We start from the raw sequence: 15,537 nt of genomic DNA, 5'->3' as shown, positions 1-15,537 counted from the left end.
ATATCTACTCAGGCGTTTCAGTCGCAGTCCTGTGACTTTTATGTCAGCAGTACACACAATGGGTGAAGTTCCTTAATTTTATGCATGTGCTTTTTTTAACTACACTGTAAATGTCTCAAGGTCCAGCAGAAAGACCCAATGAAAAAAATATATTTTCTTCTTGAGCAAAAAATACAGTAATGTAAGTTAGCACTGGCAAAAAGTGTGGTTTTATCAAATTTCGTTCCAATAAATTCCCTTTATCTGGAGGCCGCCATTGTGTCAGTCACGTGATGTTTTAGGTGACTTTCACTGAGCTGATTCTTTGTGGGAACAATAATGAAGTCCATTCCTCCATAGACTCTCATTATTCAGAGTGTCCAGCTGGGTAATTAACAATGAGCCATTCTATTTTTACCAAAGGTAATATGATAAAGAGTCAGGTAGAGTGGCTAGAACATATAAAAATGGTCGAAAAAAACACCTTTTTAATCAGATAGTAGGGGTGAAGCCAAAAATGGTGGGAGATCCCCTTTAAGCCATGGAGGTGACCCACTTGTGCGCTCATATTCCTCATTCTGTCTTACCTTGTGTTGTAGGGACGGCCAATAACTCCTGTGTACACCATGGCCCCGAACATGCAAAGGATTCCCACCACCGGGATTTACGGCGCGAGCTACGTTCCCATCGCAGCGCCTGCCACCGCTACCTTAGCTACACTACAGAAGAATGCAGCGGCCGCCATGTACGGAGGATATGCTGGATATATACCTCAGGCCTTCCCTGCAGCCATCCAGGTCCCGCTGCACGACATCTATCAAACATACTAACTGTGGAGAGAAAAAAACATGACAACGAAGGAACTCAAATATTTATGAAGAAAAAAAAACCTAGAAAATATTCTTAAAAGAATATTTTACACATGTGAAGATTTTTTTTTATCTTTCATATTTTTTCCATAAACCTTTAAGGTGGTTTTTAAGGTTGATACATATATATATATATCTATGTTCATACATTTCCAATTTTTATTTTTTTTCTTTGGCTCTTTGACCATATAGAGTTAGATTATGTGGTTTGGTTGTTTAGTAGTTTTTTTCCCACTATATTAGCAACATTACTGGTATGAAGGTGTGTTTTTTTAATTTTATATAGCGTGTCCTGCACTCTAGAGATTTATATACTGCAGCACATATTAGTGAAAAGTGCACAAACAGGCTTAGAACCGGTGTAAAGTACAGAGTATATGTCATATTTAAGAAAAAAGGTAGTATGCTAAGTTTTTTTTTTTTGAAGGTACCTTATTTATAAAGTTATACTGGAACTTCCTGGGGATAACTAAAAACAAATCTGCTGGGTTTCAAAAAAAGAACACTTTATCCCTCAGCAATGTGTACAGATAAAGTCTAAAATATATATATACATATCTATATATGTATGAAGCCTTACTACCAGTGCCAAGAGGTGAGCAATATTTTGAAAGGGCTTTTGCGTCGTCCTATATCACACAGCTCCAGTATAGGTTAAGACCAGTGGGGTTGATATAGAGATAATATAATGTATTGCTATATATATATATATATATATATATATATATATATATATATATATATATATATATATATATGCAATGTGGTGCTCACCATTCTCAGAGTCTTACATTCCCTCCTTGAGCTCCCTGTTTGCTGGTACATGGGGATTTATAGGAAGAATATTTACTCCTAATATTTACCCCTAATGCAGTTCTCCCATAAGGCCAGTAACCGTGCAAATTATGTTATTTCAGTTTTAGGCAGTTTTTTATTATTTTTTCTTCACCTCTGACCCCTGCAAGTGTCGATCTTGGGGCACTTTACTCCATAGCACAGTGGAAGTACCCCGGCAGGGGCAGTACATATAGATATTATGGATTGTTATGGATTCTACAGGTCCCCACAGAAGTAAGAGTCTGGCATTTAACCCGCTGGGTGCTGGATTTAACAGGATTCTTTGGGAATATTGGAATATTTCATTTTGACGATTTCATTTATTTGGTGAAATTTTCATTTTTTTTTAACAACCTGCTGATGCTTAACGTCCTCGTGGCTGTTAAAGATGTATTTGATAAAAATGCTGCTTGGTAAATAAGCTTTACGCAGAGAATCATGTAAAGCAAGAAATACATGTTTCCGACATTTTCTTATGTTTTGTATTGAGTAACTGGAATGGCAAATACCAGGGGGGCTGGAAATCTCCTTAATTATCCTCAGCAGGGGCAGTAAGAATCAGGGGGTATAAGCGGCTGCGCTGCCCCCATTAGCATTTTAGTGTTTCTTAAATCAGTCCAAGGGAAATGAAAGATATATTTCAGGAAAAGCTGATATGGCTCTGGCCAATCTGGATAAGGGGCTGATTTATAAACATGTTGCACGAAAACGGGGGGGGGGGGGATTGTCCAAAACAGCCGTCGTGCCAATGTATAGATTTATGACCAAATTGCATCGGGGCGTTCCAGGCTACCAAGATAAAATTCAATGACCACTCCGCTGTGTTAATTTTACCAAAGCTTGGGAGATTGTAATACTTAACGTTTTCTTTGCCAGAATGTTGTTGTTTTTTTTTCAGAAATGTTTTTAAAACCTAAAATGTGCCGGATGCCACGAGCAAAGTGCGGCATTTTTGTCACCTTTGTGTCTTTCATACTGTCGATGAGTTAACCCTATGGGGAAAAGCGGCAATAAGATGTGCTGAGCGATGCCTCGCATCCTCTTTTATTTGGTAGTGAGAAATCTATCGGTTTGTAAATATTTCTTTTATAGTTTATCTCAGAAATCATGCAAAGGCCTGCCACAGAGGCAGTGCCAATTTATTTCAATGTTTTAAAAAATATATAAGTTTATGTTAGTGAATAAAGATATTATTGTTGCAGTGTTTTGTGGCCTGTTTAAAGGCTTTTAGAACAATGTTTGAACATTTTAAGTGAATGCACCATTTTTTCATTATCGGTGTCTCTCTTTAATGACTTGTCTTATTGTGCCATAATACTGTAGCTATAGACTGGATATTATATATATATACTATAGGTGAACCTTTTCCTGGTTTTATTTATTTTCTCCAGATACTACATGGTGTTTAGATATTTTTAAAGGGCATTAGCTCGTTATGGTGTTTCATGTGTATTTTGCTGCAGTACATCTCCATTTACAGGTTGACTTTACCTTTTAATGCAGAGGGGTTGAACTCGAGTCCTTGATCATCACAAAAGGATTTCATGATGCGCAAAAAAACCTCTGCTTTAACCTGGTATTAGTCAATGTTAAGAAATAATATCTAGTGGTTACTGGAAGGAATATTTCCCATATTCCTGCTAGATGGGATTATCTCTGAATGTGCAATACAGCTGCTGCTAAGGGCTGATATTTTTGCAGCGTTAATGAGGGAGTCGGCGATCAGAACCACATGCATTAAATACTAAATCGTAAATTCTATGACATTATTGATGGATCATGTGGCACAATCATAAGATAAAAAGAGACGGTGTAATATTTACCGCTGAATACAAGTGGGAATGACCAGAAATTCTCTTCCCTATACACGGATGCCTTATTTTTTCCCCGTAAACTGGACCTGTCATGTTAACAGTCTTTAGGTTCATTAACCCCTTAAGGACAATGGGCAGTACCTAAACCCATTGAAAACAATGCATTTTGTCATTAAGGGGTTAAATCTATAGCAAAAGTACCTAAAGTCTTCCTTTTTGTTTTCGATACAATGTAATACAGTAATTGTTCCTGAGCGGAGCTGAATTTAGCAACCTGTGATGTAAAAAACATACTTCCCTATGTTGAGCTCTCATCTTCGTGGTCCTTCTCCTAAGTCTGCTCAGGTAGCTGCTTTCCTTTGCATACATTCACATATTTTTAATATATATATTAAATGTTAATTTTGGTATTTTGGTCATCCCATCTTATTCTGCAATAGTTTGCAGTCTTGGGCAGATTTTCGTCCATGGAATCTTTTTATTTGCTCTTAAACCATTTCATACACACCAATGAGGTAAGTTTTATTAACTTGAAATATGAGCTTTTTTTAAAATAAATAAATAAATAAAAAAGCTTAAGAACAAAACAGGCAAAAAAAGAATTGGGGTGGTAAAATGTGCCTTATTTTTATTTTTTAAATGCTGAGCCTTTGTTTCTTTAAGAGCTTTACAACTTTTGAAAGTTGTCAAAGTTTGCTGTAAGCTTATTTCTGTATTTGCAATATATATTTTAGCCTTTAGTAAGAAAAATAAAGCATTCTTTGAAGCCCTTTATCTTGTCATTTTTAAGAATGTGTGTATGCCACATGTAACCAATTGTGTGTTAAAGCTTGTTGAAGGAAGCATTTGAACCAGACCAGACCTGGACGGATGATCCAGACCATGCCAGGTGTGCATATGTCATTAACTTAATAAAGGTATATTTTGTCAGATAAGGACCACTCGCTCATTTAGTCTTCCCATGTTTTTTTAAGGAGAGAAATGTTTGAATCCATCCTTACTATAAAAAAAACCCAGCACGTTTTAAACCAGGGCGGAAGGGCACATCCACGGCTAGTATTGCTAACACTCGGGCATTCTGTCCTGGAAAAAATAAAGTCGTATACATTATCCTATAGCCCTATTGTCTTACTTTTCTCTCTCATTTCTCTCTACAACTCTTTCTCTTTCTCTTTTCTTTTCCCTCATGTCTCTCTACTCTTTCCTGAATAGCAATAAAATGCCATTTAAATCAATCATCTCCTTGGCTGTAAATAAAGATAAGTCAAAGACATTTGTCCCCAAAAAGCAAGTCTTATCTTTCATTGTTTTTTTGGCTCTGGTGCTCACAGGTACTTAACTTTATCTGGATCTTGTGATTAGTTAATCATTAAGGTGTTTATTCAAAACTCCACCTTCGAAACGTAGTTTTAAAATGTTTTTTCAATGACCTTGCACAGCCATGACTAGCTTCAGTGTTGCCATGAACCCACAAGTTCTATATCAGTGCCATGATTTGTAGGCATGCTATTTACGTCTGTAATACAACACAAAGCCACCAACAAATTACCTTCAAGACTTGCGACGTATTTAGTAGTGTTAGACGCAAACACAATCGAACATGCATCAGGTGACTGAAATATATGATGGTGACAAGTCTATTTATTACATAGGGACCAAAGAGCACATAACCTATCTTTCATTAACAGATTGCGTTCAAAGTACTGCATAGTTGCCACATTTTTGGAGGAATGTTAATTGGCCACAGTTTGTGATACTTTTATTGGACCAAAATAATCATTTATTAACAGGGGTCACACGGAAGTGCGCTATAAATTCAAACACCACCCACTAATGTGCTGAACATAGCTGATGTTAGCGTGGCTAATTGGCCCAGCTAATTGAGATGTTGCCTAATATTTCTAGAATGCTGTAAATATTTTGTGCTTTGTTTCCTTGGCCAGTTTTATGAACCAACCTTAACAATTCATTTTTTTTTCTTTCAAATTTAGTCACAATGCAATAAAATACATTTTATAATCTATATACAGCGGCAAGAAAAGCTAAATGAACCCTTTGGAATTACCTAGTTTTCTGCATTAATTGTTCGTAAAATGTGATCTGATCTACATCTAAGTTACACGTATATACAAACACAATGTGCTTAAGCTATTAAACATACTCAGTGCTGGTGGAAAAACTAAGTGAACTCTTGGATTTAATAACTTGGCAATAACCTCAAACAAGTGCCTTTCTGGTAGCTGCGGATCAGACCTGCACTGGGTGAATTTTAGACCGTTCTTCCTTACTTACTGCTTAAGTTCAGCCATGTTCCGCCATGTTCCTAGTCTGTCTGGTGTGATCGGCTCTTTCCAGACCATACCTGCATAGTTTTAGCAAATTGTGCAGGGCCTTAAGAGCCAGACTCCGCTCACAACATGCAGTTCCTCTTTAAAACTGTTATTACTAATATAATAGTTTAAATCATGTGATTTAGTGAAGTAGATACAACAGAAAATAACAAAGGTCATTTTTATGTTAATAGTGAAGTGGTAAAAAGTTAGAAACATGATTAATATGTTACAAGCCTTATGACTGGTTATAACCCGGAACGCAATAGTTCCTCTTTAACTTTTAAATGGGAAGAACCTTTGAATAAAATAGTTTTCTCTGTGATTAGCGTTCACAAAAAAAACTGCTTTTATCACATTTTGTTCCAATAAACTTCCTTTATCTGCAGACCTGGTGGATGACATTGTTGTCAGTCGTGTGATACACTATGTGGACAAAAGTATTGGGACACCTGACCGTAACACCAACAGGGACTTTGATGACATTGCATTCTAAATACATAGACATTCATATGTAGTTGGTCTTCCCCTTTCAACAGTTTCAACTCTTCTTGGAAGGCTTTCCACAAGCTGTTGGAGTGTTTCTGTGGGGCTTTTTGCTATTCATCCAGTAGAGCATTTTTGAGGTCAGGCACTGATGTTGGATGAAATGCCCAGCTCCATTCCAGTTCACCCACAAGGTGTTCAATTAGGTTGAGGTCAGGGCTCTGTGCAGCCAGTCAAGTTTTTCCACACCAAACTCATCCAACCATGTCTTTATGGACCTTGCTTTGTGCACTGGGGCACTGTCATGCTGAAATAGAAAAGGGCCTTCCCCAAACTGTTCCCACAAAGTTGGAAGCATAGCATTGTCCAAAATGTCTGGGTAAGTTTTCCCTTCACTGGAAGTAAAGGACCCAACCCCTGAAAAACAACCCCGTACGATTATCCCTCCTCCACCAAACTGTACAGTTGGCACAATGCAGTTAGGCAGGTAACGTTTTTCTGGCATCCGCCAAACCCAGACTCGCCCATTAGACTGCCAAACAAATAAGCGTGATCCATCACTCAACAAAACATATTTCCAGTGCTCCAGAGTCCAGTGGCAGCATGCTTTACACCACTCGATCTGATGCTTGGCTTTGTACTTGGTGATGTGAGGCTTGCATGCAGCGGAAACCCATTCCTTGAAACTCCCGCCGCACAGATATTAATGCCTCGGCTGTGGAATCAGCAGCGTGTTGGGGACTTTCACACACCATATGCCTCAGCACTCAGTGCCTATATGTGTATGTGTGTTATTTTTTTTTTTTGTATGAGAGGTGAAAACAACACTGCACTATACTAGAGGTAGCACAAAGTGTTGGCACTTTAAAGTCTGCAAGTTGGTTTCATGGAGAAAATTGGGCACTCAGACCCCAAAATAATTCCCATCACTTGTCTAGTAGGTTTGACCAAGATAACAGAGCTAGAACAGATACTTACGGCTAATATGCAGCTGCCTGAACACATCATATCATACAGAAGTCACAAGGAAACAGCACAATATTTTCAAACATTTATTTTTATTCCGTGAGGTTAAAATTGATGGTAGTTGCTTTAACTATGTATTTTTTTCTATTGTTTATCTATTGAACTTTGATAGCATTTGCATTAGACAGCTGTCATTGTTTAATACTTTGGAGAGATTAAGGCTTAGTGTTTACTGCCGGTTTGAAGTTTTACAATTTTATTTTCAAACAACCGATTTGAATAAACATGTAGCTTGTGCCGAGTTCAGCATGTCCACGGCACACTGCCTGAGAAAAAAAACCCAAGACACTGGTTACTGTTTGCAAATTACAATATAACAAGCAATAATGTTTTGTCAGCGGCAATTTCGTTTTAACAGCAAATTTAGCAGGTTTCCACCAACAACCCCCAAAATGAACCCACCCACAATTAATTTAAAAAAAAATAAAAAGCCTTGAAGGATCTTTATATAATCTAAACCTGCTACACTCAGCAAACTGGTAATCGTTTTATGTTTGTCATTCAAAGGAAATAGTTCAGGTAGTTAAAGGATTACTATGTGGCATTCATGAGTTACTGTGAGTTAATGCTTTATGGTCTGGAGCCTTTAGCTGGAATTGAAACCTTTTACTGGCCAACTATGAGAAGATGTAAAGTCACAAAAGGTTTTCGAAACCTCAGACGTACCTTCAGACCAAATCCTAAAATGAAGAACCATCTGAAGTCCCAAAATCGTTTGTGATTTTACATCTTTTTACAGTTGGCCCAATAAAAGGTATCAGCCAAAGATTGTATCTTCTTTTAGGCCAACATGTCTATTATGCTTTATTGCCTGGTACTTGCCCACAACGACTTCATTATAGATGCAGTAAATTATTATCATCAGTTTAGAGCCCTGCGCGGGACTGCTTTTTTAATCCCGCTCCCGCTGATTTTTTGCCCACTCCCGCAATGTGGGTGTTCCACTCCCACCTGCTCCCGCCACATTTGTGGCCAATCAAGCCCACCTCTTACCTGAACTGCAGATTTAAACCGCAAGACTGCCCTCGAGTTGCTCCCTCACAGCGTCTCTTCTCTTGCTCCGCCCAGGAACAAGGCATAGTCACGGGAAGTGATGTCACATCACGTGACTCCATTTTGTTCCTGGGCAAAGCAAGAGAGGAGACATTGTAAGGGAGCAGGGAGAAGGTAGCCTTGCGGGACTGGGCGGGATTACCAGGACCCGCAGGTACAGTGCCTGACCGCCCGCTCCTGTCCGCAGCACCAGCAAGACCGCCCACAACTTTCTTGGCGGGACCCGCCTCCCAATGCAGTCTTCTACATCAGTGTACCAAATATATTATCCTTTATTTTAATGTACCAACATTAAAATAAAGGATACGCACAGACGTCAAACCAGTATTGGGATTCATACAGTTGCAAAGTGCAATGGGTTATTATAACATACCCCACACACACACACAGTTAAGGTTTCTAAATAGACCTAAGAAGGGCTTTGGTCGCCCCAAGTGGAGGATGGTATGGATGAGAACGTCCGCCCACCATAGTGGAAGAGCCACCTCAGCAAGGTGACCATGAGGGAGCCGCAATGGTGGTCTGTGCTGCGGCTGATTTTAATTCTTCCTCAGCCTGTCAGTGTGTCCTAAAAATGTGGACTGTTCCATAAAAGTCAGGACCCATGGGAGGTATGTCATTGAGTGGCTCTCACTTTAAAAGCACGTGAAACACCATGATTTGTGAGCAATTATTTCCAGTCCCAAAGTCTGTGGCTTTACATGAGGAGAAATACATCATCTGTCCCAGATTCCCACACTGCAGATTACATCTGAAGAGGAGAAAATTAGCATTTTCCCTCCTTTTCCCATTTTTTTTTCTACTTTCTTCCCTCATTCTTAGCCCACTTTGGCCCTGTTCCTGGTAACTTGTTTTCCTCCTTTAAAAACTGGATAACTTTCTCTCTGTTATCTGAGTAAAAGTTTTATACCCGTACCTGATGTAAGAAAACAGCAGCCTAAAATCTACCTGTATCAAACTGCAGCTCCGCCATTCACATGTCATTCAAACTCCTGCTCATTGTTCTTTGCTGTTCTGCCAAGTTCCGCTTCACCGGTTAGGTAAATAAAGCAGATGTCAGAATGTTTCAACATTAAATAACGTAAAGGGACTGCGCTTTTGTGTTACCTGGTTTAACTCTCTTTTACCTGTGTAGGCAGTAAGTGATCTGTACAAGTGTGATAGATACGTTGGTGGTAATTCACACGACTCGGGTTTGTGGTGCATCATTTGATCCCCACATTCACCAAAGCTGTTTGTGAACTGTCACACACTGATGCCCCGTGACTACGTGGAGAAACGTTACACAGTACGTGTTTTATCTCGGGACGCAAAACTTCTCCGCAGTATTCCAGTTAATTTCTCCTGGACACGCTCAGGGTGACGTCTTGGTCTCTGGGTCAGTTTCTTCTGTCTCTGGGGATCACATGAGGGATTATATATGATCAGCAAAACCTCCACAACTACAGTAGATGACAATACAGGAGCTTTTAAAGGACTCTCCTATCCTCATTTGTTATTCTCTATTAACGGAATCCAACATTTTAAAATCCAAACAAAAACATGATGTTTTTGTTCAGAATCTTGTAACCTTGACGTTAGGATAGTACATCTCCAACGTTCCTTTGCTGGTAACCTCTTTGTTCCTTCTTTTTAATTTGAGAGCTCTGCATCTAAAGAACTACAGAGATTGGCACCGGATCCATGTGAAACAGGTTTCTTTAATGGATTGTTTAAAGAGCTCATTCCACAAATATAATGCAATCTTTGTTTCATAAAAGCTGACGTGTTTAATCCTAACGAAGCATATAGAGTTGTGAAACTAAGGTGATTTATTGAAGAGCTACATACGGTGAATACTGAAAAACATTTAACAATGTCAGTTAGTTTTACTTTACTGAGAGGGTGGTAGATATGTGGAACAGCTTCCCAGCAAATGTCATAGAGGTTCATACAGTAGGTGAATTTAAAAATGCATGGGATACGTATAAAGGTATTCTGAATCAAAGACGGGATTTCCTGATGCTGTCAAGTTCTATGTTTCTAAATGATTTGAATGAGTGGTATATTTACCTTTTGGGCCACCCTAGGGCTGATCTACAGCAGCGCCCCTAGTCGCCTCCACCTCTGTGTTTGGATCTCACGTACACTAAAGGGCGCTGTGCGCAGCCTTCTTAGCATAAAAAGGTCACTTGGGGAGATCAAAGATATTTCTTCAACACCGAGAGGGTGATCTGCCCTCCTGATTTTGTACCGGGGGACTGCCGCCCCCTTGGACCTGCTTATGCCACAGCTTGGGACCCCCAGGACACTCAGGCGAGAACGTCAGGGAGACTGCAAATAATTAGTAATACTTAATATTCAGTAATAAGTAATACTTATTATTTCAATGGACATAGATCAGTATAAACAGGGTCAGAAAAAAAGGAAAATGTGAGGTTAAAGTGCGAAAAGAGGTCCGCGTGGGAGCTTTGCACAGTTTTGCTCACAACATTTCTGTTCTCGTGAGTGGTTGGGTAGTCCCCTTCACCCTGACACATTGTTACTTATTTCATTTTATTTATTTTATTTTATTCAGTATATAACATCACATCAACAAAAACAATATAGATATGCAAACAACAACATGTAAATTCACATACATATTGATGCATCTATTAAAATGCATATGAAATAAAACAAAATTAGACTAGGATTACTATAAACTACCTAGCCTAAGCCCCCACAAAACATTAACATAGTGGCATACCAACAATTTAGGGAGAGAAAGAAGAAGAAGAGGAAGAAAAAAAAAACTTATTTCATTTTCGATTTGCAAGTTTAGTTTAAGCCACATCTATAGTATTTCTATAATATTATAGAATCCATGGAATGAGTGGCTAGAGATCTTCCTATCTTTATACTTCTAGCTTGGTGAGTCCTTTTAGGACTTTGGTCCTTGAGATGTTGCTGGGGGGACTGGCTTGGTTTAGATGATGTTGGATTCCCAGCCTTTATGATTTTAATTCTGATGACAATCCAGCGCTGTCGGCTCATACAGTATCTGTTATGCATCCAGTGTGTTCTGCCAGTCAGGGGTGAAGCTTGTGTAAATATGTCTACGTATAAATCCATGCCTCATGTAGGATTATTTAGTAGTTACTGCATTGTTTACTGAATGAAAGTTGATCTTTCAATGCCTTAAACATGAACGAACCAGAAATGTATGGGGCGCAGGTACATATAAGGGGAAAAAGAAAAAATACAATATAGTGTAGATGGTATGTTCAATATAGTGATGAAGTGATATGTTGCACTCACAAATAAAGAAGGTGATTCAAACCCATCAGCATGGAATATGTAAAATTATTTAATGTTCTTCGTCTAAAATCTAGAAAACAAACTAAAAATGGTGCAATATCTCGAGGTAAAATACAAGTGTACCAATAGAAATGCACTCACAATTTTTTCATGCACAGAAGTGCATATGCAGGCGTTTGGTATAAATGCCTTAAACATATCTGAGAATAATAAATACAGTGGTGCTGTGCAATGTTCCATCTAATTTTTCTTAGTTGGCGTGCGCAGAAAATTTCTCTTGTGCAAAAATTTTCACAGAGGAAAAATTTTGTGCGCACAATATCCGCGCCACACAAAGTTTCGAAAAAATTATTTATTTTTTTTTGGGGGGAAAACTGTTGTGCGCACAATTTTTGGACGTGTGCGCTCTCTTAAAAAGCTATGTGCGCACGCACAAGCGCACAGCTTAGAGGGAACACTGGTGCTGTGTACTGCTGCGGAGTCCCAAAACTACAGGTTTTGCAGGTTGTATTTTACATTGAAACATCATACATGTTAGATTTGGTCCATATCTTGAAATCCAGTTGGGATGTCTATATGAGGACCATCCAAAGAACACTCCAATGGTGCCCCACTCCAAAGTGCCCATTTAAATACTTTGAGTACTTTAATATACATTTTGCAGCTGGAAAAAAATATAAAAAAAATAAAAAATGCACCACTGCATGACACCACCCTCTGCTGTCTGCATTTTGCGCAAGTTTTGGCTGTTCACGTTTTAATCCTCTTTTAATCTAATCAGGAAATATTAGATAGGATATTAATCATTTCCGTCACAATGTGGCCAAAACCCTATAGCGTAGATAAATGTTAACAAACAACTATTTGACTGAGCATAAGGAAAACGCTTTTGTAAATTTTAAACATAGTTTAAACTAGGATATTTGTTTGGTTAATCTGTTTTGGGCTGTATTACCTCACTTTCTACATTATTAGAATTTTTATCCTAACTACCCTCATTTTGGGAGCATTCTCCATTCTTGTGATTAGGATGCCCCCTGCTGGTGAATGTATGGTACAGTTGGATCATTCCCACCTGGTGTATTACTTAATGCAAACTAGAAACTTTATTATTACTATTTATTTTTGATTGTTTTATACGGTAACCTCATATTCAGTCATTAAGGCAAGTGGATCTTATACCAAATTCTTAGAAAGTTTGCTTTTCAGGCTGCAATATTTTATTTTTATTAATGAAATTTTTTTTTTGTCAAATAAGTTTTTCATAAATTCTGACCGTATACTGTATTGTCCCAAATATAGGCGCACTTTTAAAGATTAAAATTAGGGTGGCAGCCTATAATCAGGTTTAGATATTTTCAATAATAGAAGAAGGCTCCAGGCACGCAGGGGTTCCATCAGACAGATTTATTGTAGGAAACAGACAACAACGTTTCGACCTCACGATGAGGTCTTTATCGTGAGGTCGAAACGTTGTTGTCTGTTTCCTACAATAAATCTGTCTGATGGAACCCCTGCGTGCCTGGAGCCTTCTTCTATTTTTGATTTACTGGGGAGCTGGCCCTTCCTGGCACAGCTAAGCACCTGAGTTCCTGTGGGGAGTGAGTGCAGATTCCTAATTCTGGTGACTAGATATTTTCAATGTCCTCCTACCTTATCTGCAGACCGCTTCAGTGCCCCTGTAAGCTTTCACACGGCTCCGCTTCTTCTCTTGTATCTTCTTTCTTCCGTCTTCTGGCTTCCGCTTGTCCCCATGTGTTTAGTTTTTTTACTCCTGGTGCACTTTTGCAAAAGGGCGGAGCTTCCAGACACACCCCTCCCCCGATCGGAGGAAGAGGCTGTCCACGTGGCTCCGCTCTTTTGCAGAGGTGCCCTAGGAAGTGCCCAATATTGCAGACAGAGAAAGAGACATGATTCTGCACCTATGAGTGAATGCAGGGGCGTAATTAGAAGCCTCAGGGCTCGGGTGCGAGGATCCCTGCGACCCTGGATGTTCCACCACTGAGTGAATGAGTTAGAGAGTGTGAGAGAGCATGAGTGAGTGAGAAAATACTGCTTCAGCTGTCTAGTATTTTTTTTTAATTGTATTTTCTCTAAATTAACATCAAACTTTAGCGGTGTGGCCTATCTTCAGGACAATACAGTATTATGGAAGCTGCTGTCAACAGCAAAAATGTGTGTAGTGTCGGCCACCACAACCCCAGTCTATAACTACAATTCCCAAGAAACTCAGCCAGCAATATGGGTGCTGAGTATTATTGTTGATGCAGTCAACAAAAGTTAGTGTTTGGTTTGAGGACTTAGAGTTGCGAATCTACAGTTACCAACTTCTATTCTGATTGCAATGAACTAGTAATGTTGCTTGCTCAACATCATGGAAGCTGCAGTTAGGAAAAGTTTATATTGTGCATGTACGTTCTGCGGTGTTAAAAAATAAGGTTTTTAGAGGATAGTAAAAAGGGGACAAAGGCTTGGAACCAAAATAAAACACTTTGTAGTTTTGCAGCAGTTGTAGCTAACATTTGTCACTCAATGTGCTCTTATTACATGTCTCATGATGTTCAGCCGACCAAATGGATGGCTGAGAATCGTGAGATGTGCATTCCACTGCAGCTGCATAATAATAATATAAAAGCTAACCTTTGGCACTCCAGTTGTTGAGTACTCACTTTCTAATGATGCTTCACAGAGTCATGGGAAATGCAGTCTCAACAGCTGGAGTATTTCCTAACCCAAGCTGTAATACATGTTTGAGATATAATACCTTGTGTCTGCAGAATGCAAAATGTGTCTCAGCTCAGGCGGGAACTCTGTGTCTGTGATGGAGCAGCTGTCAGAGTGAAGGGGAGGAGACCAGCTAGAGAGAGAGAGAGCAGACCAAACCACTCTGACAGCGGAGGGGTGTACAGAATTAAATAAAACCTTTTTGCTCTGACTACTAGGTGTTTTTTCTACTTTCTATGTCTAGTTGACCTATTCTACACTGCCTACTGTTTCTCCCTTTCCAGCTGCTGCTGTTTCTCCAGTGGGCACTTGCACCCTCTGGATGCCATGGCTGGGAGTGTCAGTGTGATTAAGAGCAGTAAGTTCATCAGTTGGGTAGGGTTACCAAATGTCCTCTTTTCCCCAAAAATTTCTGTACAGGCAGGTTTCTAAAGATATGTCTAAATGTCTGTTTTTAAGGACAAGTTGCATTCCCGGAGAGGAGCGCGAGTCCTTCAGGGTCATATTTTGAAGTTCCAGCTCTGAGTGCGATGTCACTTCTGGAGACGTCTGAAGGCGTTCCAGCATCAGCATTTAGCTGCCAGAGCTGTCAACACCATCGAGGGAAGAGGAGGGACCCATTTTTGACCACACGTGAGAGCTGCATCAGCTACAGTGTCTTTTCTAGTCACCAGTATATGGTAACCCTACAGTTGGGCAGTGTGCATGTACTTGGGTGTGTGCGTATCAGTGACATAAAAAAACTTCCATTTCAATTTCCTGATCCAGTTCGGGGTTCAACTTTTGATATTTTAATCTGAGATTTACCGGGCCATAAACTAGATGTTGAGAATCATATAGAACCACTGCAAAAGTTATTTTTCTCTTGCAAGGTAAAGCTTGTGTCTTGTACGACTGCGATGTGTAGTGGTGAGCATTCTCACCACTAGGGGTCACTATATGTCACTCTTGATGCCTTAAAAGATGCCACTTTTCCCAAATATAACATTTTTTAAATCACTTAACTACATTTATTACTTTAAATAAATTAGTGTCATATTCTCACCAAGGCCATGTAGACTTAGGCCTAGGGTGGCAGTTCCTGTGTCTGCCTTCACAAGGACTAAACACCCTAGTGGGTGACTGGCTTCCCAAGTAAGC

At 39.4% G+C, this 15,537-nt stretch overlaps 1 protein-coding gene across 9 annotated transcripts in view; it reads left to right on the top strand.

Annotated features, from left to right (window-relative positions):
* RBM47 (RNA binding motif protein 47) overlaps positions 1-1,527 on the top strand; it is a 51,613-nt gene extending 50,086 nt beyond the window's left edge. For 5 of the 9 annotated variants that reach the window (XM_053458388.1, XM_053458384.1, XM_053458387.1 and 2 more), the window contains exon 6: positions 579-1,527. In XM_053458388.1, the coding sequence (XP_053314363.1) occupies positions 579-809 (231 nt within the window). In that variant the 3' untranslated portion in view covers positions 810-1,527. The remainder of the gene's footprint in view (positions 1-578) is intronic. The other 4 variants (XM_053458390.1, XM_053458389.1, XM_053458391.1 and 1 more) reach the window with 2 other exon arrangements.
* Positions 1,528-15,537: the final 14,010 nt, after the last annotated feature.

Source organism: Spea bombifrons, chromosome 1 (assembly GCF_027358695.1).
Source record: "Spea bombifrons isolate aSpeBom1 chromosome 1, aSpeBom1.2.pri, whole genome shotgun sequence".
Classification (NCBI taxonomy): Eukaryota; Metazoa; Chordata; class Amphibia; order Anura; family Pelobatidae; genus Spea; species Spea bombifrons.
Note: the sequence above shows the minus strand (reverse complement) of the source record. Positions and strands in the feature narration are given on the sequence as shown.